A 27,882-nucleotide genomic window follows, 5' to 3' on the forward strand; every position below is an offset into this window, starting at 1 on the left:
ACACAGTATATCTTGGAATAGATTAGGAGCAGGATATTTTGCTAAGATCATGAGAGATCCTAGTTTCAGATAAACACGTGATCTTCCCTCTGCTGGGAAAATCAGAGCATAGAATACATCAAACAAAACATATTCTGTTTTTTCCCCAGTTACACTCTTAGCAGAACAGGGGTAGAGAATAATCAGAGTAATACCTCAGAAAACTTAAAGAAATGGTTGTGTCACTTGGTATTTCTTTGAAGCATCTGGGGTTCAGAGGTAGATATATACCATAGTTTAGCACACTATGCATGCCTTAGGTTTGTTCACCTGACATATGCACAGTCACACAGAAGAGATTACAAACTTTTACTTCATCTCCAGCTAACTAGTTTGCTGTTATGCTCAGACCTGGACGTCGGGTGAACAACACTAAATAAGGATTAGTGGAATAAGTTCTGTTCAAAATACAGTTAATACTCATGGCTTGTTTTAATAAGCTGTAGGGAGTGTGATATTTGATTTGGGCATTATAAGCCTTATGGCTATTTTTAAAATATAAGCAGATAGTTCCCATTTTCTTGCAGTTTTGACTACTGAACCAGCTATGCTCTATTGTTTGCTTTACAGTTTTAAAATATTTGTGCATAACATTCACACAGGCTGTGAAACTGTATAGTGAATATGAATCCCCGTCCGAATATCTCTTCTTTATAAATTCATAAAAGGAAATCTTGCAGTTGCTAAAAAGTACAAGTGCCTTTCCAGAGGCTATTGAACATTTTAGATTATACAACCCTTTATCCTAATGCTATTTTATTTATTTATTTATTTATTAATTTAATTTAATTTAATTTAATTTAATTTAATTTATATAGCCGCCCATCTCAAACCAGTGACTCTGAAATATGACTAAAAATTAATTCCTTACCTGAAAGTACTCTTATTTCAGATTGTGTGAAAAGGCATGGAATGACTCTATAGCAATATTCTAATCCAGTATTAGAATAAAGATGGATGTATTGAGAATTATTTATTTAATGGCCTCTCTGTGAGGGGAAAAAGCCTTTGTCTTTTTATTGTTGCAAGATTTTCCCTTTATTATTGTGAGTTTATAAAGAAAACAATAGTCATGCATAGACATTGTTCCGACTTCCGGTTGTTATAACAATCCCTCCCCCTTCCCCTGGAAATATTGTGAATGCCTTCCTGCTGTTATTATGTTTCTTCATCGCAACATACTATAAATATTTGTCTATAAAAATCAGACTTGAACAGTCAGTGATGCAGGCCAAGCAAATGCAATAACCTTGAAATGAGGAATATGCAGGAAAAACTTAGTCTTCTTCCTTGTTGCTATGGTTACTTGCAGCCGGTCGCTGAGTGAGAATGGTTCTGTCATCAGCAACGAATCAGGGAAGCCCAATTCAGGCCGAGGCTCTCCACAGAAAGTAACGGCACAGCAGAAAGTGACAAAAGAGGAGGGAAGAAAGAGAAATGGTGAGAAATGTGCCCCTGTGAATGATCTACTAACATACCTTTCATTTCTCCCATGGAGATAGACTACTCTAGAAAATATAACATTGCAATTAATTAGAATTAATGCCCTGTACCTATCTACTATGTACTTCACCATAGTATTTCCTCTTTCTTTTTTTGCTTATGCACATTTTTTGGATTCTGTAGACCACCACTTCAGTATGATCTCAATTTATTTCAACTTTGATCACTGCTGGGTTTCCTGGTGCATTAGGAAAAATAGGGCATCATGGTCTGAATCTAAATTTGATTTGTGGCACATGGTCTTTCATTTCTATTTTGATGTTGTTTAATTGAACCAAATTTGTTAATGTCCCTTAATTATGCTAATTGAGTATAAAAATTGTGGTACCAAGTTGTAGCATGCTATTTTTTTCTTAAACATTGTCCCTTTTGTTCTGTCTTTCTCTATGATCCTAAGAAGAGAAATAGGCTTTCTGATTTAATAGTTACCAGCTATATTTAACAATACCTGGATAGTAATTTTCAGTCTTCTATGTGATGTTGTTCAGGTTGAGTAAACTGTTGCTTCTTTTCTCTGAACTCTAAAAAAATAATTTCTTTGGCTGATGAAAATGACTTAATCTGAAAATTCACACCCTTTCTTAAAAATGTGCAGAAAGAACTTCTGCATTAAACTTATATGTGAGAAGCAGTATATGGTTGTATTAATATAATCTTAAAGTCTTAGGATTGATTCTCAAACTGCTTGATATGGAAAAAGTGCATGGTATTATAGAATATTTTTCTGAATAAATTGGTTGAAAGTGGTGCTGTTAAATGTGGATAGTCCAGTGGCATTGTGCATAAATTCCTACATTTATGATTACTAGAAAAGTGTCCACAAATTTCTGTATTTCCAGATACGTATACTAACTGTTCACAATAAGTGACCTCTGGTAGTAATTCTCATAAAGTTCAAGTCTTTAATGATTTTGTGAAAAAAGAACTGCATGTTACTTTCCATTCATGATATTTTAATGTGCTAAAAGGCTATATTTCAAAAGTCCTTTCTTGAATCATTCAAAAATGCCATCTTATTTGTTCTATATTACATATATTAGTAAGGTTGTGTTGTTTTCTGTGTGTCTGTTTTTTTACTTACCTTTCAGTTTCAAGTCCTCAAGGAAAATTAGTTTTAGTATTTTAAGTAAAATTGTACTCATTTGATCAATGCTCACCATAATTCTAATCAATCTTTACAATATGGATAATTGTTATTGAAATTTATTCACGCCGAGATTCTTATTTAATAAAAAAATACTTTCATTAGGTTGCACCCACATGTAAACTTACTTAGATCAAAGCTATTGAAACCATGAGAGTAAGAGATTTACAGCCAATATATAAGAAGAGCCCTGCAGGATCAGGCCATTAAGCCATGCTGGATCCAGTCTTCTGGATCACAGAGCATCCAGCTAGAAGCACCTGGGGAGCTTATTAGCCTGAACTGAAGGATGATAGCCCCCTTCCATTGCTACTTCCTGGCAACCAGTATGTTAGCTGTACTGCCTCTTTTAGGAGATACTAAATAAATATTAATTACACCTGGGAGCCCATCTAGTCCTCATTTAATACAATCCAAAATGGTTGCCATTGCCACAACTGCTGACATTAAATTCCATTTTAATCATGTGGCATATATGGTCCTGAATCTCTCTGTCTACATTATCTAGGACATGCACAATTTTATAAACTCTATCAAACCTCCCATTACCCTGCTTCTCATGTTAAAGAGCTTCAGTAGCTGTAGTCTTTCCTTTTAGGGCAGCTGCCCTGACCCCCAATCATTTTGGTTTTGTTTTGTTTTTTTGCATGTTTTATAGCTTACAGTAATCTTTTTAAGGTGCGTTGACTAGAAATGTACACACTATTCCAAGTGTATTCTTACCATAGGGTTTTTTTTTAATAATGACATTATATAAGGGACTATTTACTAATTTTAGAGAGATCCTTTGGGAGTTCTTCACAATCCCATTTCAATTTTGCCACTCTGAACAGTTTTTTATCATCAGGCAACATGGTCATTTCGTTGCTCAGCCCCAACTCCAGATCATTTATGTACAGGTTAAAAAGCATCACCAGTCCCTACGCAAATCTCTATGGGGCCTCACTTTGTGGATTTCGCCAGTATTAAAATTGGCAACTTTTTCCCTATTGTCTGTTTTCTGCTCTTTTGTTGTTGTTCTTACCAGTTGCCAATCCATAAGAGCATCTATCGATGTACCCCATGGCAGCTGGATTTGTTCAGTGGTTTTTCAAGAAGAACTTTGTCAAAGGCTTTTGAAAAAACAAGCATACAATGTAATGTTTTTACTGGCCTTATAGGCATAATTTCAAGGAGAGGCCCACGTCAGACTGGCTCTCAACTCAGCTTTATTGCAAAAACAAATGCTTTGTTAAATTAGTCATATAAAACAGTACAATATATTCAGCATGATCTCCTAACAAGAGAAAGGTAATTGCAGAATCGGTTCAGATATACAACATACAATATCTGTTGGGTCATCCCAGCCTTCGTGATTGTTAATATAATACAAAACATTAAAAAAAACCCTACATAAATCTGTTGTAAGCATTGCTAATCCTGAATTTAACCCAGTAAGTATAAACATTTTACTTGGAAATTATCAATCCTCTTGCTCAATGGTATTTCAACTAATGTTCCTCTGCTGATAGAAGGAAAGGACGGGGGTTCACTTTCAGGCCCCTTTCCCCTTCATGTCCTGCCCCTCCCAGTCTGCTACCAAGTTTCCTTCATGATGGCTGCTTTCATCCCTATTTTACTGATGAATTGATTTATTCATACATTCATTAAGTGAAGAGACACTAACTAGATACCTAGTGAGCATAAATAATTAATTAAGGTTATAAACCAGTCCAATCCTCAGAGGAAAAGGCTTACAAGATGCCATGGAAAAGGTGCTTGACTAAAAATGAGAATTTGGATGAATTTTTGTTTGCTTGTCTCAAGTTTCGTTGCAGCTTGGGGCAAGAAAGATAGGAGTAATAGTGGCTTTATGTATTTGGCAACAGTCAGTACCTTTTGACTTTCCCCCAAGTTCTCTTAGCTAACTATTTAAAGAAACTCATCTTTTCTCCTTGATAAAAGTTTAAGAGAGGATTTGAGAGACCTAATATGACTTCAGTAAATTTCATAAAGATTAAGCAAGCAGCATAGAAGCAAAATACTTCTCCTGAAAGTCTATTGCAGAAGAACTAAATTCAAATATAGTTTCAGTTCTGAATTATAGGCAGATAGAAACCAAATACTGAGAAAGGGAATCAGAGTTAAGAGAAGACATCAGGATCAGGAAGATCTTCTTGTTCAAGTTCTAGCCTCCTCTGGTTAAACCAGATGAATTCACTTTGTGTGTTTTTCAGTCTAAACCAGCAGCTTCTGCCAGTAGCATGTGCTTAGTTTCAGAGTGTCATGGCATACTTCTAATGAAAAATGAGCTGAACATACTCAGTGTGCCAAATCTATGGTGCTCCTTGCCTTTGAAGTGAGTGTTTTTTCATGTATACACAGAAAACCTTTCCTATTAGAGCACTGAATGATAAGAACAATTAAAGCAACTCAAACAAAGCTAGTTGGTATAGTATTTTACTTCCAGAAGATGCTTTATAAATACAACTAGTAAGCTACAAGCTCTAAGAAATAAAGGCTGTGGATTTATGAATATTCTGATAGATTAGCTGAGCAAGCTTTTAATGCATGGATTAAACACATATTTTCTCTTAAGAAAAAAAAAACAGGCTTTGAAAATGAGGAAGACTGTCTTTACTGTTTACATTGGTTTATTTAGGGGATCAAATATAAGACTGGTTCGTTGGTTGCCATAGTAACAAACCAATTTTCGATCCTATTTTTTTGATTAAGGGGAAAGCGACATCTCATGGTTACTATTAAAGGATAAGCTTTAATCTTCTTAAAACTTTCTCTAATTTAGGCATACAACATCTTATCCAGATGTGTGAATGAAGAAATTGGCATTTGAAGAACTAGCAGAAGCAGAAAGACTTGACTCTAGAACTTGTTACTAGGATTGGGAATTGGATTTAATAGTGGGAAACTAATTTAAACTCTGTCCTTGTCAGTTTAATTATGAAGAAAAGTTTTTCATGGGTCATTGGGCAGTCATTTCCTTACCAAAGTATTCAGTAAGTAGTAGCATATTTTTTAATGCTGTTCCATTTTCATGGTGATATCCTATAGTACTAATTTTCCTGAATTTAATTTAGGCAGTCTTCAGAGCTTCTAAGACTTGCCAAGTTCATGTAAGACTCATCCTTCTCTGTGCTAATAGACATATGAGCTAATATATGAGCAGGGCACTTCATTTGATGCTTTATCATATTCAGACCTCATTGTGTGTCATTTTCCTCTCATTTAAAAATGGGTGGGCAACCAGCTCCTGAATTATCGCACTGGGAAGAATTTAGTGGAACTTGACTCAATAAAATGATTCAGATAAAATTGGGGAGGTTACAAAATTTCATATCTCCATTTTTATTTTTTTTTTAATATGCAGAATCCTTTGGTTCTACATACGTTGTTGTTGCTGTTGTTATACTATATGTAGAACTGGACTGCATAACTAGACTAATCCCTTTAATGTAATTAGATGATTGTATGATTTGTATTCTGGTATACTTGGGAAGTTTTTAAATAATTATTTTGTTTTAGAGTGATGGAATAGCTTATACAAACAATTTATAAAAATCCACGATTATGGAAATAGTTTATATGAAGTTTAGTTATTTATTTGTGTTACAAATGGTCAGTAAGTATTATTACTTTCAGAGACTTTTGTGGCAGCTTAAAGATGAATGGCATGAACTTTTGTGATCTAAGAGTCACTCCATCAAATGCAAGTTAGATGAACTACATAAGTCCTTAGAGACTGCCTTTTACCATCAAGCCAGCTGATTATTATCAATCTTTAATAAACAATAGACTTTGCAGAGCATTTGTTCTGGCTAGATTCAATGTACACCCTTCAGCAGTTATTAATGGTAAATACCAAAAAATTCCCTTCCAGAAACTGCCCCTGTGTGAGATACTAATTCAGCCCCTCATAAAAGAATTCCCATGGAGAGATGACCAATGGAGAGATGACCAATAGTACATCTATCTTTTAGCAGAGCATAACACCACTACCACCCATAATGTAGCCAAAATTTGCCTCACTGTTAGAAGATTGAGGCAACAAATATTGTCCAATAAAACTGCATTTCTTTGATACCTTTAAATTTTTTCCCCTCCCCTCCTTCTTCCTCTTTAACTCATTTAACTTCTTTTAATTGCCATTTTTAATCTATATTTTATGTATTTTATATATTATGTGTATATATATATGTACACATGTTGGTCAAAGACTGTATGCAAGGTTTATCTAGTAGAAGGTAAATAGTAGAAGGAGGTTTACCTAGTAGAAGGCGGTAGAAGGAGATAAAATGGTAAGTAATCACATATAATAAGTTTGCTAAGAAATTTAAAAAGTATGTTAGATTTGATTCATTGCATATTAGAAATATAAGGTACATCATGAACCTGTACAATGTAATGGCTTAGATCTACTTTAGAAAAGGATACGGATAAAAATGTGTATGTTTTGTAAGTAGTATATTAAATTGTAGATATCTGCCTATGCCCATTGTAACTTGCTTATCTCTAACTACATAATCTCTGAGAATAGGGGCTATCAGCTGACCTCGGATTGTGACATACTAGAGCTTATTCTCTATCCTTGCACCTTGATCTGGAGGCCAGCAAATTGTGAAGAAAACAATGCACATACCTGATGATCTCTCTTTTTATTTATTATCAGATATTTGAAAAATATTTTGCACTCTATTTGGTGAATGCCCTGCCCACTATTTCTGTACAGAATATAGATAAACAAAATAATTTAACAAGAAAATATCACCTAATGGACTTTAAGATGAGGAGTATGTATGCTCATTTAAAACTTATGCACTAACTTGCATTCATTCACTGGCATGGGTCAGTTGTAGCTGGATTTGTATCTACTACAGGTAGTCCTTGGATTACAACAGCAATTGGGACCGGGATTTCTGTCACTAAGTGATGCAGTCATAAAGCGTGACATCATGTGACCGCAATGCTTAGCAATGACAATCCTGGCAGTCCCAGTTGCCGTCACAACTGCAAGATGCATGGGTTATTAAGTGGGAATTGGTAAGAGTCCCAGGTAAGGAGCATGGGAGTACCGTGGGGGAGTGGGAGTGGCCCTGGGAGGCCTGACGCAGGCCATGTGAGAGCACAGGGAGGCTGGGGGAAGCAGGGCATGGTGCTGCGTGAGTGCAGGGAGCCAGGGGAACTTACCAGAGGGATTTGTGACCTTCCCTGCCAGCTTTCCCTTAGACCTTGCTTGTGGGAAGCCAGCAGGGAAGGTCACAAATGGTGATCACATGACCATGGACTGCTGCAACTGTCGTGTGAGCTGGTTGCCAAGTGCCCAAATTGTGATCACGTGACTGTGGGGGTGGTGTGATGGCCGGAACTTCAAGGAGCAAGAGGTTGGTACTTCGAGAACTACCTATATTATCTACTGTTTTTATAACTGGTTACATTACCACATATTAGAACAGAGACAACTTTCCTGAAGAGGAAGCCATAGTTCTGGATTTGTGTTCATAACATGCAATCTCAAACCCTATCTAACCTGAAAGATCCATAAATTTATGTGAGGGTTTTCTTGCCTTTCCAATTTAGCATCTTTTATCTCCCAATAAGCATGTGTAAACTTGGACTCAAAATGTTTGTTCTATAAGTTGGAGGTGGGATGAGGTGGTCTACATATGATTTTGTGCAATCCCAAGTGATACTGCTTTCCTGTAAACATCATTAATCTTGGCAGCATAAGAGTGTCAGTACAAATATGCAGAATCTTTTTTTTAAATGAACTGCAGTTTCTATAGTAACTATCCTATTTTCTAGTAAGTGCTTAGTGTACCTGAGCTTTGGAAAGAGTAGTCGGATGTAATGAGTATAAAAATGGCTGTAGAGGTGTCTACAAGTAAAAGGTAAAACAATAGCTTTAGTTAAAGGCTAGGCTAATTTTCCTTCCCCTTAATATTTATCAGAATGCACAGCTTGGTTCAACAGCTGTTGTTCTAGCAGTGAGAAAAGTTTGCCATAATCCTTTGCAATAAATTTCAATGATTTGTAAGAAACCACATTCTGTAGGTGCAACTGATTTCCTCTCAAACCCATTTATAAATACAACTCAAATTACTAATGAATTCTGCTTGTGTCCCATCTCAATGGAGCATGAATAATCAAATCAAGATTTTTATATGATGGCAAACTGAGGCTGTCATTTCAATGGACAACAAACTGTATGTTTTAACCTATGTCTTTCCCAATAAATTCACAAAAACTGTTTCAAAGACTCTGATTAAGCTCACCCATCACATCATCAAAATCATCAAGAACTTCCAGTGAAAATAAAATAAAAAATGAGAAATAATTCATTTCCAATGTTCCAATCCATCTTGATTTCTGAGCATGTAGCATCTCTGATGTGTATAATGCTGTTATTTTGCCTACATGGCTTTAAGGTAGAAAATAATGGGTTTTTGTCATTTTATTAGCACATTGTATTAGCACTTACATTTACCCTGCTTTCAAAACCCAAAGGATGATCTTTGAGGAAGCTTTCTTGTTATCAGCATATGCCTGACACATTTATACAAATTACTGCTGCTACTCTAGCTGTTCTGATGAGTTGCTATTACTTTATTAGATGTCGTATGTTTTGGCTTTAGGTATCTTCTTAACAGAATGAAAACAAAATGAAACAATGCTGCTGTATTGCATGGAAGCTGTGAATCCTTGTTTAAGCCCTAATCATAAAACAGTGGACAGATTTCGCTCTTTTCCCTGCACCCAGAAATCTATACCTTAGCTCATCTGAGGCAGATGGAAAACTGCAGAAGACAGAGGAGAATACCCCTCCTGTTACGTCTTTGACAAAATTTTATTAGATACAATCTCAAAATCAACAGAAGAGCCACAATTGCAGAACAAGTATTTGAGAATTTGTGGCTATGAAATCTATATATTTAGATTTTTTTCTCTCTCTCTCTTTCTCTCTGTGTATGATTGATAAGCAGCCTCACTCCAGAGGCTCTACACAGTATACAAAATGAGTTCATAATACAGCACAATAATTATACAATAAAATACAAAATAAAAATAATATCACCAATGACACAAGACTTAAAATGGCTGTTAATCTTTGAAGGATAGCCAGTTTTAAACAATTCTCTAAAGGGCCTCAAGAATGGCAGGCAACCTTGTTTTGAAAATACCAAATTTGCTATGTCCATTGGTAGCCCAACATAGAGAATCTTGAAAAAAACTGAGCAGAGTAAGAACTGTTTTTTTGTTTACATACATTTATTTGCAACCTTAGGTTTGAGCAAAATTCATTTAAAATTATAGCAATCCATATCAATTCAGTCCATCCCCTCTAGTATTTGCCACACTATTTATCAACATTTGCTTCCGTATCTTTCTTGCAGCCATTGCGAAAAATGCAACTTGATTTGTTACATATTCGTTTTCATCAGACAACAAAAAATAGATTTTTTCTAGATTAGTCTGATTCAATTGATTTAGCAAAGTTATAATCTAGCTCTTGATTCTTGATAATGAGTCAGATCTTCCACCTGTGAGGTATTACAAATACATAAAAGGTGTGTAGTTGGTAACCCTTTATATCTTCCATCTAAATAGGCTGTTGACATTGTTTGAAAAAGAAGTTCTGTAAAAGCTAGTCTCGGGGACTGGGGTATGGAATAATGTAAGTAATATGACTTTCCTTGTCCATTTTTAAGAAGACAATACCACTTGGCCAACTTAAGCCTGCATACCTGATCTCTATCCTGTCTAAAATCTTTAAAAAATAAATAAGTAGTGTATGATAGTTTATGTCGTTAAACAGTTCCTGATCTAAGGATAATTGAAAAAATAGTTTTTGACACAAAATAGCCCATCTGTTGCTATTAAAATATTCATAAAGACATTTTTTTTTTGCCAGATAATTATTGGGCATAAGAACTAATTTCCTATAATATAGGATTATTGCCTTCTTTACTCTTATATTAATCGATGGAAGACTGACTTCTAATTGCTGCTGGTATACAGTACATGAAGGTAAGGCTAGGATTGATCTCACAAATTTATTCTGGACCACTTCTAATTCTTCTAATTTACTAAACCCCCAAACTGGGGCCCATATATCAACTGTGATATTCTTTTCCCCTGGAAGATCTTAAGTGCAGGTTGAACTAAGTGTCCTCCTTTTGAATAGAAGAAGGAACAAATAGCCCTCATAGATCTCATGGCTGTTATTCTTGTTGATGCTATGTGAGTTCCAAGACAATGTTTCAGTAAACTGGATACCCAAATACTTAAATGACCTCACTTGTTCTGTCTCCTTACCGTCTAGAGTTCATCTATGTCTCTATGGTCTTTTGGCAAATACTACCACCCTGGTTTTAGAATAATTTATCTGCAAGTGGTCTTTCTTACAATACATGCCAAATTCTGTCAGAATTCTTCTCATTTCAATTAATGTAGTCGATATAAGTACCATATCATCTGCTTACAGTAATATAGGGACCTTTCTACTTCCAATAGATGGAACATGGAAAGAAGGATTATTTAAGTCTTCTACAATATTGTTTATATAAAAGTTAAAAAGGAAAGGGGCCAGTAGACAGCCCTGGTGGACACCTTTTGAGGTTTTAATCTGCTTTGTTAAAGAGCCGCTCTGATTTATCCTTACTTGTATGTAGGTGTCTTCATATAAAATATATATATATATATATATATATATATATATATATATATAAAATATAAATATAAATATAAATATAAATAAAATGAAGTAATCTTCTATCTATATTGCATACAGGCATTTTGAAGGTCCATTCATTGATTTGTGGATCAGGTGTTGTAAAATGAAACATTGATCTATAGTACTATGTCCCTTTCTAAAACCTGCCTGTTCTTCTGCTATAATCTGCCTGGTATCTGCCCAATGAATCAGTCTCTTTAAAAGATATCTTGTATATAGCTTGCACCCTATGTCAATAAGACTTATAGGTCGAAAATTAGCTGGATTTGTAGTATCTCCCTTTTTATATATTGGGATTGCTACACTATTATTCCAACCTACGGGTAATTGACCAGTGGCGTTGATACAGGTAAACAAAGAGGCGATTATAGGGGCCCACCAATTGGGAAATGCCGTAAAGATTTCTGGAGGTAACATGTCCTCTCCTGGGGCTTTACCAGCTGTCCATTGTGCAATTATTCTTTTAACTTCTGCCACAGTTACAGGGGGCCACTTTGGAGATGTTTTTAATATATCAATACCCATTAGCTGTTGGTTTGATATATTAGTATCCTCAAATTTATTTTTAAAATAAGCTATCCAATCTTCAGATGTAATCTGAGCTTCTATCATTACTTTTATTTCTCTCTGGGCTTGGGAAACAAGTTCCCAGAATTTCGTATCATTATTTTGCAAACATAACAGTCTTAGTTCTTGCTGCTGTGTTTTATAATAATCTTGTTTACTCCTCCTAATCAATGCTTGATATTTTCGGTGTTTATCCCTCACTGCCTCTACCGTATCAAATGATTTATCCTTCTTAATTTGTCTGATAAGTCTGGCTGATTCCTTTCTTTCATGTCTACATTCATGGTTAAACCATGAAATTCTGGTTTTATTCATTTTCCCTTGCCATGTTTTACACACCAGTGGTTTAAGGTTGCCAGCCACCTCCTCATATATATGCTATTTGCATTTCCAGTATTTTGAATAAGTGTAAGCCTCTGTTGTAACATTGTTGGACTGTATAATGTTGATCTTACAACTTTGGCCAAGGGGAGAGTCCACTTTAATCATTTCTGATTTTTTATAGTACTGTCTATATTATGGTTCTTTTGTGTTACATTATTTCCACAAACCCACGTTAAATCCAGGCCAATTGGTAAATGTTCACTCTCAGGTCTATCTATAATATTAAAACACTGTACTAGTGGGATCAATGAGGGTGATATAAATATATAATCAACAACAGCTCTCCCTCTATGACTGATTGATGTACATGAGCCCCGGGATTGATCCCATTGTGATCCATGTAAATTGACCATTTGTAACTTATACAATACTTTGAGTAGTTCTAAACCATGCTTATTCTGAATCTTATCATATGACATATGGCCCAGGGGGAAAATGGCCTCCATTTCAAATAGGCCTTTATCTTTTAAGTTCAATATTTCCAAACCTGGGCCAATTCTACTGTTAAAATCCCCACAAATAATTAAATCTACACTTGTGGAATACTGTAACATATCAACTAAAGACTGTTCCAGTTTATCCCAATTATCCTGTTGTCTGGGTGGGGCATAAATGTTAACACATATTAACATTCTCCCTTTAAATTTCAGCCTCAGTATTTGGATTTCATCTATATCATAATTTCCAAGAGTTATTTCTTCTATTCTCACATCCAGATGTACTGCAATTAGGCTCATTAAACCCTTTTTGGCACACCCCATCCTTTGATCCCTCTTGGCCCATTTATAAAAACACATATAACCAGGTAAAACTGTTACATTATTTTCCACCAACCAGGTTTCTTGGAGAAAAATCATGTTATAATCTTGTAAAAAATGAAAGAATTCCCCATCTCTACATTTGTTGGCCCATCCAGCAATGTTCCGAGATATACATTTAATTGTAGATGTCTTCATATTGTTTTCTTGTCAATTCTGTTGCTTATCCTTGTTTTGGATTTGACTCTGATGATTATTTTGTTTACTTTTCCTGAGTAATTGTTGTTGTGTTGACGTATGACCTAGCTGTTGGCCTCTGATCCTTTCTTCCTTTGAGATGTTATAAACTTCTCCTGGCTGTGTCACTTGTTCTATTGAATTCAGAGTTCCTTGGATATCTTCGTAAACACAATTATTTTTAGTCCCAGGGATATTTGATGTAGACTTATGTGTTACATCCTGGGCTTTCTCGGAGAATCTCAAATTCGGATTTAAATCTGATTGCTTTATTCTGTGCACTTCTGTGGTAGTCTTATAAACTCCTGCACTATTTATTTTCATTATCTTATCCATCTCAGATGACAACCAATTTTGTAATGCTCTATGAGATGCCTGCTGTACCAGGTTATGCTCTTTTATATAATTCCTTTCATGATCATTAGCAGTGTTTACTATATGTTGTTTTGCCAGAGCACTGTCTTTTGGTAACGCACATGATATTGTAAAGTTCGTTTCTGTATTGTTTGGGTTTTTCCCCATCTCTATTCTTTCACTATCCCTAATCAAGTTGTTATATTCCTTTTCTTCCACTTGTAATGCATGTAGTACCTCAGTTCTTTGTGTTTCCAATGTTAATTGGTTCATGTTGTTTTTATAAGCTTCATAAAGTATGTTGTTCTGGAAATTTCTGGATACCCCTATCGAAAATTTATTCAGCAATCTCTTTTTCTTCATCACCAAACCGGCCGTTGCTATAGACTCAAACGTTACAATTACTCTGGCATTTATATAGTTATAAAATAGGTATTCAACTTTATTTATATCTTTCATTGAGAGGTCGATTACGTCTAGGGATTGCATCAGATGAACAAAATATATTTTCCTATCAAACTGAGTCTGTAAACCACTAGGTTTGGGGTAGTTAATGAAAGTCAGTTTGTTAGGGATCAGTTCTAAATGCCAAGTATTTTGTTTAATATCATTATTTCTTGGTTGGTTCTTGGGTAAGGTAGTCATGCCGAAATCAACTTATGTAATAAGTTTGTCAAATTGAGTACATTTACTATCTGCTTCTAATTGGGTGGGGTTTACTTGTTTGCTCCTCTGGCTCTTTTCATTTGATTTGTTTTGTGATATCTGGTTTTCTTTACCTTTCTTATGTTTATGCTTTTTTTCTCCCTGGGTTATTCAAATATTTTCTTAATTGTTTGCTCTTTTTGCATTTAGTCTCAATGATTTGCCACAATTTATTTGGCTTGAATTTCTTTGTTGTTCTGTGACACTCCAGGTTTTTAATGTTTTTACTTTTCTAGACTTGATTTCCCTTTTTATTAGCCTTCTTTCTTAGTTTAACACCTTCCTTGGGAGTTTTTATTTTTTGTTTCACAGTTATTATTTCTATCTCTTCTTGAAGGTTAGAAATGTGGCCTATTGTGGCCGATGATGGTTCCACAAGGGTTTCTTCTAGTTTATGATCTTTTCCATTTATTATCAGTTCTGTCAAAGTTTGCAGTAGGTCTTTACACTCTGCTAAAAAGGATTTCATCATGGATATGTCTTGCGCCCATGAATGAGCTAGACTATTTAAATTCTGTTGTTGTTTGCTAAAAATGTCTGTTAATGTTAGCAGACCTAATCTTAGTGATTCATTAGTGTTTCCAGTTGTAACACCTGGAGTTGAGGAGTCATTTATATCTTCAGTCTCCTCACCTCCCTGTATCGACCAATTCCTCTCTGTGGGAGTATAATGCATTGACAACGTGTAAGTTTGTTGATCCATAAGGGCAAATTCTTTGGCTAGATCTACTCCAGTTTCAACCGGCTCTGTTGTAAACATACAATGAGGCCCTAAAGACCAGTCATGAATTGGCTCTACTATAGGACTGTCATTTGGGGTAGTTAAGCCGTTGTCTAACACAGGGTTAAGAGACGGCCTTGTTGGGGGAAAAAAGTCTGTGATCTTAGCTTGACTGCCTCCCTCTTTACAACCTTCTACCGCTCCAGTCTCTGGCTCTAATCCTAGTCGACGATAGCCACCTCTTGTAAGTACCACTTTAATATTTAGCAGATAGTAATAATAGTCCTCCTTAGTTTCTCAATCATTCATCCATCCTCCTGTAGTGAGTGTTCTCAATTTTACTAATTATTTATCTGTGTTATAGTTGGGAGAGCTAAAATAAGGTTTATGGGATAGGATGCTTTGAATTCCACTTTTAGTTTACATTCTTTGTTATCAGGATACCGCACTTCTACAAAAACCTGGCTTGTCTCAGTGAAGCCCCAACTGATATTAATGCTGTATACTTCATTTAAACTCCTTCCCAATGTTTATAAAATAAAATTAAAATTTATCAGGTGGTGCTCACATACATGCAGGCTTCTGCGTTGCCATCTCACCGGAAGCTCGTCAGAACTGGTTATTTTATTAATGGAAGTCCACCAGGAAATTTCAGTGTCGGGAATTGGAAAAACTTCCTGTAAAAAAGCAGTGGCATAGCACTTCCATGTTGTTGCCAAGAAGCTATATAGCCATGTCCATGTATTTACCAGGAGCCAAACTCAATGAGAGAAAACCTTTACCTTAAATTTATCAGTTTTCAGCCCCTCAGATTGATTATTTTAAATATTCTCCTATAATGTAGCTGTTGATGAAGAGTCATGTTTATGAATATTTTATAAACATTCCTTTCTACCTTTAACGGGATGTACTGTAGTCCAGTGTTACTGAATTTGTGGTATGCAGGAATAGTTTAGGTACGACAAAACTAGAAAAGAGCCCACATGAGAGAAACAAAAGCAGAGCAGCCAGTCCCCAGTTGAATATGCTGAAGGAAAGGGAACAGAGTATCTCAACAGAGCTCTTCTGGGATTGGAGCAATCTCTGAAAGGTTAGGTTAGGGATCAAAATATTAATGACCTATGAAGGTTTACTTAAGTCACAGTGAGTCACAATTTGCAATTTGGGCGAGATAGATATATAGGGAAGGAAGGAGGGAGGGGAGGAGGGGAGGGGAGGGGAGGACCAACCTATGGTGGTAAAGGGACATAAGCAGGACGTATATGTAGAAGCTTCGTCCTGAATTTAGTAAATGGTTCTAGAGTGTATTTATTGTTAGTGAGCTGATTTTGAATGATAACTGTGTGTTGTAGTAATAAAAAACAGTAATCCCCCTGAAATTATGGCCTACTTAACAGGTGGCTCAGATCATAGAACTAGAGACCATGAATTCTAGTTCTCCCTTAGCATGGAAGGCAGCGGGTGACTTTGGGCCAATCACTCACACTCTCTCAGCCCAGCCCACATCACAGGGTTGTTGTGAGGAAAATAGGAAGGGGGAACATGATGTAAACCCCCTTGAGTTTACTAATAAAGGTGAGACATAAATCTAATAAATAAATCTTCTAAGCCTTGCCATGGTTTAAAAATCCATGAACAAATTTGGATGAGACACCCCCCAGCCACATTGAAAAAACAACTGTTGATTATAGCATGCAAAGCAGAACTGCAAATGGTTTCATTTGGCAACTGACAATCCTATAATTGTTATAAATTGTTGTAATTTTTGATACCTAAATCTCACAAAATATGGTAGAGGATACCCTATGTTTCATTGCCCTTTATTTTAAAATGAATAGCTACCTTAAATATATATTTCATTTCTGTGGTGATTCTAGCTAGAAGAATTAGCTTTCCAGTATAGTGTATCTAGTGTAGTTTACTTTTACTTTTTTCCACATTGACCCACACATGAAATGCCAAAATAATATGTTGACTACATTTTAACTTATTTTAGTGCCTCTAAGTGATGAAGAGGATGGAAGCATGCTGTTTGATAATGTGACTAAATCTGCCATTGACCCCTTTGACACGTCTTCCGGATCTGTACAGTTGATTGCGATAAAACCTGTAGCTTTGCCTCCTGCACACCCAGCAACAGACAGGAGCCAAGAAACAGCTGTCCTTAATGGGGAGGTAAGAATGCATCCTATAATTGTTTTTCTGTTATACGTTGAGCTTCGGTAGGTCTGTAAAGAAGTGCTCTAAGGAGGGAATGCTAAATAACGTGGCTACTGAGCCAATTGGTGACTGGTGGCAGCAAATACAAAAGATTGTGTGTGGAGTTGTCCAATGACTTTGGCTACCAATTCTGGGGAGGCAAACCAAAGAAATTAAACTTCACACTGTCCTTTCTACTGAATATGATTTCCTCTGTTATCTTTTTGAAATGATATAAGTATGTACAATTCTTAGAGGAAAAATTCCTTAACTTTTTTTCCCCCCTCCATTTATATTGCATGTACAAACACAATGTTAGAGGCTTCTCAGAGCCTGGGAAAGTAGATAATATTTTGTAATACACTCTTAGCTCAGAACAACGGCACATTCTCCTGTTATCAGGAAAACAGTTAGGATCTCCTTGTCCATCAAACAGTTGTTAGCAAGATGATTAAGAAGTCCCTGACCAAGCAAGTTTAGAGATAAATTGTGAGCTAAAATGAAAGTATCCAGTTATCTAAATTTTTCTGTAACATATTTCCTTTTCTCTTTCAATAAATCTGATTTAAAAAAAAGACTTTGTGAGAATCTTGTTTTTTGTTGCCAAGAGCTTGACAAATAGTGTCAAATGGAAGGAAAAATATATGTCATCACAGATTAATCTTAAGATTTTCATCAAACAGGTGATGAAAAGTAGCATTATTTTTCTTTGTATACATTTACACATATAGTTAAGTTTTGACTTTAACAAAGAAGATCAGCTAGAAGGAAAACAAGTTTTGAAGGATGATGAAATGGAAAGTTGGCAAAAAACTTCTTTCATTCTCATACAACTGCCCTATCAATATGCAGCTTTTATGTAAAGAGCTTTTTGATGATAAATATAAAATTCTGACTCAAGATTATGATTATGGGAATTTCTATAGATCTCATATCCTAAGTTACAAAGGAAAGACTGAGTATATCATCGCATATAACTGTGAACATACTCTCCTGTGTGGAACTTGAAAGAAAACTAGAGGATAAGGGATAATGAGGCTTACTACAGGTTATGTACATATATCAAGGCATTCTGCTTAAGAGGACATATCAAGGGGAGTGTTGAGCTTGTATTTATACTGTGTAGTAAACATCTATTCTTGTCCTAAACTGTCAACCTTAAAATCTATATTCCCTTCAACTACACCTTGATCCGTGAAAATGTAACAAGATTCTTCTTTATTCATAAACAATCTTGCAAATCTATATTGAAATTCATTCTTTTCATCTCTGATATGATGAGGTGATTTCACAATCTTTAATCAGTATCTTTGTAGCCCGAAGTTTACACAAAAAGTTACATAGTTACTTAGTTATACATTACATGGTTTAGACTGTGGTTATATTACACAGTGCGTTCCATTCAGCATCCATGTTGGGACATACAATAGACACTAGTGTTATTTACCTGATACTGAGTTTTGACATATAGTTTCATGCAAAAGTTTTGTTATTCCAAGTCAAATTCTTGCTTTTGGAATTTTCTCCCACTTTTCCTTGCAAAATTCTTTTAGCTCAGAAATATTCTTAGGTCTCCTTGCATGTATTGTGTGTTTGAATTCTTCTACAGATTTAAATTAATGTACAAATCGGGACTGTGAATGTTATTCCAAACTTTTATCCTGCTTTTTTGTAAGTACTTTGTAGTTTATTTGTAGATATGTTTCAGACTTGTCTTGCTGAACTATCCAAGATCTTTTATTATTATTTTTAGTTTCACTGATCGTAGGACATTAGCTTCTAGGCTATGGTATTTAGCTGAATCTGTTATTCCTTCTACCTGCACAATATTTCCTGTGCCGTGGGCTGCCCCATAACCCCCAAGCATAACAGAATGTAAGAGTTGATTTTTGGACTGATAGAAATTCAAGTGACTGTTATGTAAACAGTCATCTGCAAACTTTTCCATTATTTGTGAAGAGAGCTGCCTTCTCTCTGATATACCTAAGGTCATAAGAATCATGAGAAAAGGACTCTTATCTTCTTCATAATGTTGTTGTTTAGTCGTTAAGTCATGTCCGACTCTTCGTGACCCCATGAACCATATTGCGCCAGGCCTTCCTGTCCTTCACTGCCTCCCTGAGTTTGCTCAGTTTCATGCTCATTGCTTCAGTGATGCTATCTAACCATCTCATCCTCTGCCGTCCTCTTCTCCTTTTGCCTTCAATATTTCCCAGCATCAGGGTCTTCTCCAAAGAGATCTCTCTTCGCATTAGGTGACCAAAGTATCTGAGCTTGAGCTTCATTATCGATCCTTCCAATGAGCAATCAGGGTTGATTTCCTTTAAGATTGACTGGTTTGACCTCCTAGCAGTCCAGGGGACTCTCAAGAGTCTTCTCCAGCACCACAGTTCAAAGGCATCAATTCTTCGGCGCTCAGCCTTCTTTATGGTCCAGCTCTCACAGCCATACATTACTACTGGAAAAACCATAGCTTTGACTATGCGAATCTTTGTCGGCAAGGTGACGTCTCTGCTTTTTAATATGCTATCTAGGCTTGCCATAGCTTTCCTCCCAAGGAGCAAGCATCTTTTAATTTCATGGCTGCAGTCTCCATCTGCGGTGATCTTGGAGCCCAAGTAAATGAAGTCTGTTACTGCTTCCATTTCTACCCCTTCTATTTGCCAGGAATTGATGGGTCCAGATGCCATGATCTTAGTTTTTTTAATGTTGAGTTTCAAGCCAGCTTTTGCACTCTCCTCTTTCACCCTCATCAAGAGGCTCTTTAGTTCTTCTTCACTTTCTGCCATTAGGGTGGTATCGTCCGCATATCTGAGGTTGTTGATGATTCTCCCTGCAATCTTAATTCCGGCTTGTGATTCTTCCAGCCTGGCATTTCTCATGATGTACTCTGCATATAGGTTAAATAAGCAGGGTGACAGTATACAGCCTTGTCGTACACCTTTCCCTATTTTGAACCAATCGGTTGTTCCATGACCGGTTCTAACTGTTGCTTCTTGGCCCGCATACAGATTTCTCAGGAGACAGGTAAGGTGGTCTGGTACTCCCATCTCTTTAAGAATTTGCCACAGTTTGTTGTGATCCACACAATCAAAGGCTTTTGCATAGTCAATGAAGCAGAAGTAGATATTTTTCTGGAACTCTCGTGCTTTCTCCATGATCCAGCGAATGTTGGCGATTTGATCTCTAGTTCCTCTGCCTCTTCGAAACCCAGCTTGTACATTTGGTAGTTCTCGGTTCATGTATTGCTGAAGCCTAGCTTGTAGGATTTTGAGCATAACCTTGCTAGCATGTGAAATGAGTGCAATTGTGCGATAGTTTGAACATTCTTTGGCATTGCCCTTCTTTGGAATCACCATAATGTACATTGAGATATATTGGTTCTAAATGGAAAATAGTTCATAAGACTTAGCTGGAATTCTTCTACTACTGTTCCTTTCATCTTAATAATTCTTATCAAAGAGAATTCTGTGAGAATTGTGCTTGAAAAATAATTACTTTTGGTTCAGACAGCTGCCAGAGGTATAACATAGAGCCACCTTTGTGTATAGCTTCTGGTTGGAGTGTTTTTTTCCAAATGCTTCACTCAACAAATATGTGATTGAGGCTGAACAGTACAATTTTTGTTTCCAAGTAAGCCCAGAGCTCTTTGTTTCTAAATGTGCCATCCTGAGTCTCTTGCTGAGTGGGTGGCTATATAAATTGAATTAATCAATAGAATAAAATAAACAAATGTTCCATGCTTATCAGGGTTTTCTTTGCATACTTTAATTGACTTTTGTGGTAAGATCAGAGAAAAGATTCTGTTCTGCATATAACTTCCATTTCTTAATAATGTTTCTCAAAATTGAAATTGCCAGCTGGAAGTATTTAGAGTTTTTTAATAGCCTTCCCTGGCTTTGTAAGAGTAAATTGTCTTTATTTTCAAATACTCTGACAGTTCAAATGCTCTTCAGACAAAGGAGTCCATGTTGCTGAAAGTAGAGAAGAACAAGAGGTCAGGTCAGAGCATTTGTTCGTCTGTGCTATTGTCTTCACCTGGCTAATTGTAGGCCTAATCAGTTAATCACCATTTTGGGCCCTGCTACCAACTTTGTAGTTTGTTTTTTAAAGCACTTGAATCAACTAGAAGGGTGTCAAAATGCCCTGCATCTGCCATATTCACTTTTTTATTTTGAATATGTAGATAACTGCACAGAAATAGTAAACCTGCATTCAAATTTGCAGAAAGATGTCATGTTCAACTGTGTACCACATGGAGGTTGTGCCTGTTCAATTAGGAATACATTGAAACATATAAATTAACCAAGGGTGCCTAAATGTTTGCATTAAGCTGTAACTGGTTTGATATTGTTTTCCATTTTTAATAATCATTATAAGCAATGGATCTCACATTACAGCCTTCATTAGGATTGAGTGATCTCCACATTTATGTGGAGCATCACACTTTATCTGAAAGGTTTAAAAATAATTGTTAAGTTCTCAGTAGTGTGGCTGAATGAATTAAAATTATGTTCCTTGTTTCAGAGAATTAGTCACCTTAAAACTGATAGTGTAATTTTATTAATTTGTATATTTTCCCTTTTAAATTTTATTGTCAGATTAACAAAGCCTTGAAACAGAAGTCTGATATAGAACATTATCGCAACAAATTGCGACTGAAAGCTAAGCGGAAAGGCTATTATGATTTTCCTCAAATTGATAACAAGGGTTTGGCAGACAGAAAAAAGATGTATGAAAAAGCACAAAGTGAAATAGACCATATTCTGGATCCTGATACAGATGGATCCTCTCCATTTGTAGAGCCCAAAAACAGGTGAGTGGTTTTTGTATGTATATTTGTAGACTGTCATACCAATCTTCATGTATCACAAAAAAGATAAAATGTGCAAATTGCTGTCTTGGTGTCATCTGGTAGGTGCTAACATGAAGTGACAAGTTTATTTGCATATGAATAATGTTTTCATGGTGTGCCATCTTTCTTTTGCTGAATGAGTTGTCATATTTTTTAGTTGATGGGTGCTTCATTTTTGAAGGAATAAAACTGTAATAAGATGATAATTTTAAAAAGTTGAAAAGCAGTATGTTTAAATGGAATAGTATTCTATCTTTTCTGTTGATTATGACTGGAAATTAGTTATCTCCTAGAATAAGGACCAAAGAGTGCTGTTCTCTGCTATTCTGTTACAGCATTGAGTAGTGGGTGAAAACAGGATGCAAAAAAATAAAATAAAAGCAAAGTCAATTTTCAATGCATTTGTCAATAGAGGTCTGCATTTCAAATGCAGTGAAAATGCCGCAAAGTACTGTTACAGGGATTTGCTTAACGGCTTGTGAGTTAGACCTGACATGCACAGCAAAAGATAAAATAATTCCTGAAATTTATAGAAGGCTTTTTAAAAATTAATACAGACTACTTTAGAAATATAAATGAACTAAGAATGGATTCATAGTAATCTATGTATAGAATGTAATGTACTGGAATCATGACTAGGTTAGAAAGAATCAAAAGTGTAAGAATCCTCCAATATGTTCTGCATAAGTTTTTAATATTATGTTATTACCTATGGGGAGATTTATTTGCTCGTATAAAAAAAGACCATAGGAAATATTTTTTAAGATACTGTATGTTTTAATGATTTATTTGTTATTTTAGAGAAATAGATTGCTACAGTCAATGTTTTTCCCAGTGTTTCAGTCCCAAATACATTTGAATTAATTTTGTGTCTATTATTATAGGCAAATTAAGAATTAAAGTCAGTTTCGGGTGCTAATATAAATGAGCCTACAGTCATTTGTATTTCTTAGACTGAATTGTAAAAAAAACTTAATAATCCTCAGGAACTGAAGTTGACATGAGTCCTTTCTTTTCCAGATAGATAGGTAGGTAGGTAGGTAGGTAGGTAGGTAGGTAGGTAGATACTGTAGATGAGTATGTGTTCTGCTTACTGAACACTGATGTTCAGAATTAAATAAATTTTAAAGTTTTGCTGTTCCTAAAATTGCTTAGTTATAGTTCAGTTTAGCAGTCTTGAAAGGGAGTGTTTTGTCCCTTTCTTGTTCCATATTTCCTTCAGCTTGCTCTGAATTGTAATTATCATCAACAAAATGCATTTTGGAGGCAGACCTTTGTAAATTAATATTTTGTATAGCACCAAAAACATTAACAAATTGGTAGCACTACATAATCTAGATTGTATGAGACCAGGTCTCAGGTCCTTTACATTCCTCTGAGCATGTTCAATTCTTTAATTCCTGATGTTATGTTCCATGTTGATCCTGACCAGCCCTCTACTTGTGCCTGTTGTTAATACTGATACTTCTTTCTCATTAGTAAACCTTCCCTATTTCAGTTAATTATAATCTCAGAGCAATTTCGCAAAGGTTGCTCATTGTAATCAGTGTTGTGATTCACCCCAACCCCACCTTCCCCTTAATAGTTTCACAATTAGGTCAAGGAATGCCTAATAATCTGTCTGAAAACAATACCATTATTTAATCACTTAGGTGTGCAGCTGGTGTCAGCTGCTGTCTGCTGTCTTATATGTACATATAACTGGAAAGTATTTTAATAGCCTATCCCCATTTGCCAAATAATTATTTGCAAAGGAAGATGAAGGAGGCTCATAATGGTTTACTCAAAATGCACTATGAAGAATTTGGGTCTGCTTCACATGTTGTTCTTTCGTCCCAGCTTTTTGGTCTCGTATCTTGCTTATAGTAAAGAAGCACTTTCAGGAATTTTTATCATTGGGCATTTATTTTGGTTTCATGGTTGGAACAATGAATTTCAAAATTTAGCCTCTCTCTGTTTCCACTTGAAACTATTATTTGATTTCATTGAAATCCTGCCCCAGCACTGATATCATCCTTATTTGTTTGAGAATTAATTCTAGTACCTGCCCTTAGTGCTGCAAGATGCATAAAGAATATATTAGTCTATACTTTAGATAGATAGAATTTTAATCCTTTCATCCATTAAAAGCTCACACTGTGGTTAATAACAGTTTAAAAATAGCTAGAAAATCGATTTTGGAGTTATCTGGGCTTCTCATAGTATTATTATTGATCAACTTAGTTCTGATCAAACAGAACTAAGTTTATAGGACTTAATTGGACAAATCTTCTTGGTACTTTATTGATTTTAAGCTTTTGTTATTGGAAATAATTTGGTCCCGCTGTTCTTGCCTTTCCTGAAGTTCTATGATCTGTTAGAGATTTTAGAGGAATCAGTTGAGGCTCCAAACATAGTAATCCGTTTTTAGGAGAAGAATTTTAAGAGAATTCTAATAAAAGGTGGTTGTTATTGCTTATACAGTCAGGACCAGAAATATTGGAACAAGGATAACTGTTTTGGCATTTGGCCTCTGTACACCACCACATTGAAGTTGGAAAGAAACACATCCAGATGGGAGCGAAATCAGGACTTTCAGCTGTAATTCAAGGGGTTTGAGAAAAGTGGGACACTAACCATTCAGGAAGTACAGCCAGTGACATACACCCCCCCCCCATCATTACTTATTGGTGGCTCATAAATAATGGAACAAACCAACATCATTACAAACAAAAGGATCTAATACCTGGATGAAAATCCTTTGCAGTCAATGACTGCCTGAAGTCTGGAACCCATGGACATGACCAAATACTGAGTTTCCTCCCTTGAGATGCTTTGCCAGGCCTTTACTGCAGCTGCCTTCAGCTGCTGCTTGTTTGTGGGTCTTTCTGCCTTCAGTCTTGTCTTCAGTAAGTGAAAAGCATGCTGTATTGGGTTGAGATCAGGTGAATGACTTGGCCATTGAAGAACATCCCACTTCTTTGCCTTGAGAAACTCTTGGGTAGTTTTTGCTGTATGCTTTGGGCTATTATCCATCTGCAATATGAAGCGGCATCCTATCAGATTGGCAGCATTTGGCTGAATCTGAGCAGAAAGTATAGCCCTATATACTCCAGAATTCATCCTGCTGCTTTTATCAGCAACCAGGTCATCAATAATCACCAGTGACCTGGTTCCATTGGCAGCCATACATGCCCATGTCATAACACTGCCTCCACCATGTTTGACAGATGATGTGGTACGTTTTGGATCGCGAGCTGTTCCTTTCCTTCTCCATACTTTTCTCTTCCCATCATTCTGGTGCAAGTTAATCTTGGTTTCATCAGTCCAAAGGAACTTATTTCAGAACTGGGCAGGCTTTTTGAGGTGTTTGCTGGCAAAGTCTAATCTGGCCTTTCCGTTCTTGAGCATTACCAGCGGCTTGCACCTTGTTGTAAAGCCTCTGTATTTACATTCATAAAGCCGTCTCTTGACTGTAGATGTTGACAATGACATGCCTACCCCCTCAAGAGCATTCTTGACCTGGCTAGATGTTGTGAAAGTGTTCCTCCCATCAGCAGAATTCTGTGGTCATCCACTTTAGTTGTCTTCCGTGATCTTCCAGGCCTTTTGCTGTTGCTGAGCTTGCCAGTTAATTCCTTCTTTTTCAGGATGCTCCAAACTGTTGTATTAGCCACTCCCAATGTTTTTGCTATCTCTCTGATAGGTTTATTTTGTTTTCTCAGCCTAATGATTGCCTCCTTCACTCGCATGGACACCTCTTTGGACCTCATGTTGAGAGTTCCAGTGAACAGCTACCAAATGCAAATGTAACACACAGAACCACCTCCAGGCCTTTATCTGTTTGACTGGTCATGGGGTATCCAGGAAACAGGCCACACTTGGCCATGCAGCTGCTTGTCAGCTGTTTGTTCCATTACTTATGAGCCACCAACAAAAAGGGTGTGTGTGTATGCCCTTTGCTGTATTTCCTGAATGGTTAGTGCCCCACTTTTGTCAAACCCCTTGATTTACAGCTGAAAGTCCTGACTTCGCTCCCATCTGGGTGTGTTTCCTTTCAACTTCAGTGTGGTGATGTACAGAGGCCAAATGCCAAAACAGTTATCCTGGTTCCAATATTTCTGGTCCTGACTGTACAAAATTGCAGTATGCAATACAAAATTTGAAACAGTAACTTATATGATCTATGAGCATCCTATCATTGCCACAGTTGAAGCTGATGTTCACAAAATTGTTAACATAATTATATACTGTTCACTGTGTGTAAAGATTGCATACATTCTTTTTGGCTAGATCCACAGTATTTTGAATCTGTCAAATCATCAAGAACTGTGGACCTATTATGTATGACAGCTTATCGAAAGAATTACTATACAACTCTAGAAGCATAAATGTATACCTGATTTGCAGTAATGCACTGCTGATAAATGGTGTGTGTCAATGTTTAAACTAGGTTTTCCCAAAAAGAGGCAATTTTGTTTTGCAGCAAAAGTCGTGCAGCACTTTCAGGACTAACAGTTATTAAGGCGCCAGTCCACCTCTCTGAATTCTTATGAAAGGAAAATTTCAATCACTTTTATTGGAAGTAATGTTTAAACAGCGTTCTATCCAATTTCTCTTGTGGGATATGGGATGATAGTCTGAGAAAGGGTTTAAAGAATATAGATTGGAGCTGATTTCTGTCATATGTAGTAATATACTGATTACACTTATTCCACAATGGCCTCATCACAAAATACTTCTTTTCTTTTTTGCTTCTTCTCATCCTACCTGGGAGGAAAGTACTGTAGAAGAAATGAAATATCTTCTTCAGTGGGATATTTGTTTTGGGATTGGAGCCCAAACTCAATCTACAATCTGCTTTTATTTGTTGCAAACTGTTTTGTTTTAACATAAAGATGTACCTCTAAATATGTGTAAAATGAGGATACACCTGCATGTATAACTACTACCACATTCAGTAATATTTGGGGTTAAGTTGTTTGTTCATTTGTGTATTCATTCTTTCTTCTCTTGGGGATTGTAAATTGTTCTTGGGGACTGTAGGCTATCTAGTAGCTGTATATGCATTTTGCTGACTGTGGATTTCTAACTTTAACCCACTGAGGAGATATAGTATAGTTGAAACTTTTTAGTACCATGGTCATTTTTGACTGCCATCTTCTATCATCCCATAGAATACACCTCTATCAGAGGAGAAAGGGGTAGAGAGCAAAACAGTTTCAGGCAAAAAAGAATACCTTTCCCACACTTCTTTTACTTTAAATGCCATTATCTATTATATTTTGCAAAAATAGTCCGTATACTTTCTGTCCCTTAATGCCAAAGATAATTTCATTTCTCAGAGCAGGTAACAAATAGAAATTTGTAATAAAAATACAGATCAAAAGATTTTAAAAGATGTAGTATAAAGACCATGATACTACAAGAAGAATAATCCAAATGTGGGTTATCAACCTGCTAAATCTGACTTACACTAGATAATGAGGATATACAATACTTGAAGACAGTTCCCATCTTTCGTTGCTTCTGTATTATAAACAACCCTGGATTCGGAAATGAAGAAGAGTGGTGTATGGAAACATCAAATATTTTTAGTGGGAAAGTATCATTTAAAAAAATAATATTAAAATATTATATTACATGCTTACACACACACACACACACACACACACACATGCATATAGATAGCTAGTAGTGTGTTCTAAT

At 36.0% G+C, this 27,882-nt stretch overlaps 1 protein-coding gene across 1 annotated transcript in view; it reads left to right on the forward strand.

The window, feature by feature from the left end:
* KIAA1549L (KIAA1549 like) overlaps positions 1 to 27,882 on the forward strand; it is a 114,450-nt gene that overhangs the window by 46,896 nt on the left and 39,672 nt on the right. The window contains exons 12-14 of the mRNA XM_088145092.1: positions 1,352 to 1,479; positions 17,137 to 17,315; positions 21,941 to 22,155. Coding sequence (XP_088001218.1) covers positions 1,352 to 1,479; positions 17,137 to 17,315; positions 21,941 to 22,155 — 522 coding nt within the window. The remainder of the gene's footprint in view (positions 1 to 1,351; positions 1,480 to 17,136; positions 17,316 to 21,940; positions 22,156 to 27,882) is intronic.

This window comes from Python bivittatus, unplaced genomic scaffold (genome assembly GCF_059951505.1).
Source record: "Python bivittatus isolate LINGU-HERP-01145 unplaced genomic scaffold, Pbiv_v1 ctg000480_np1212, whole genome shotgun sequence".
In the NCBI taxonomy this organism is placed as follows: domain Eukaryota; kingdom Metazoa; phylum Chordata; class Lepidosauria; order Squamata; family Pythonidae; genus Python; species Python bivittatus.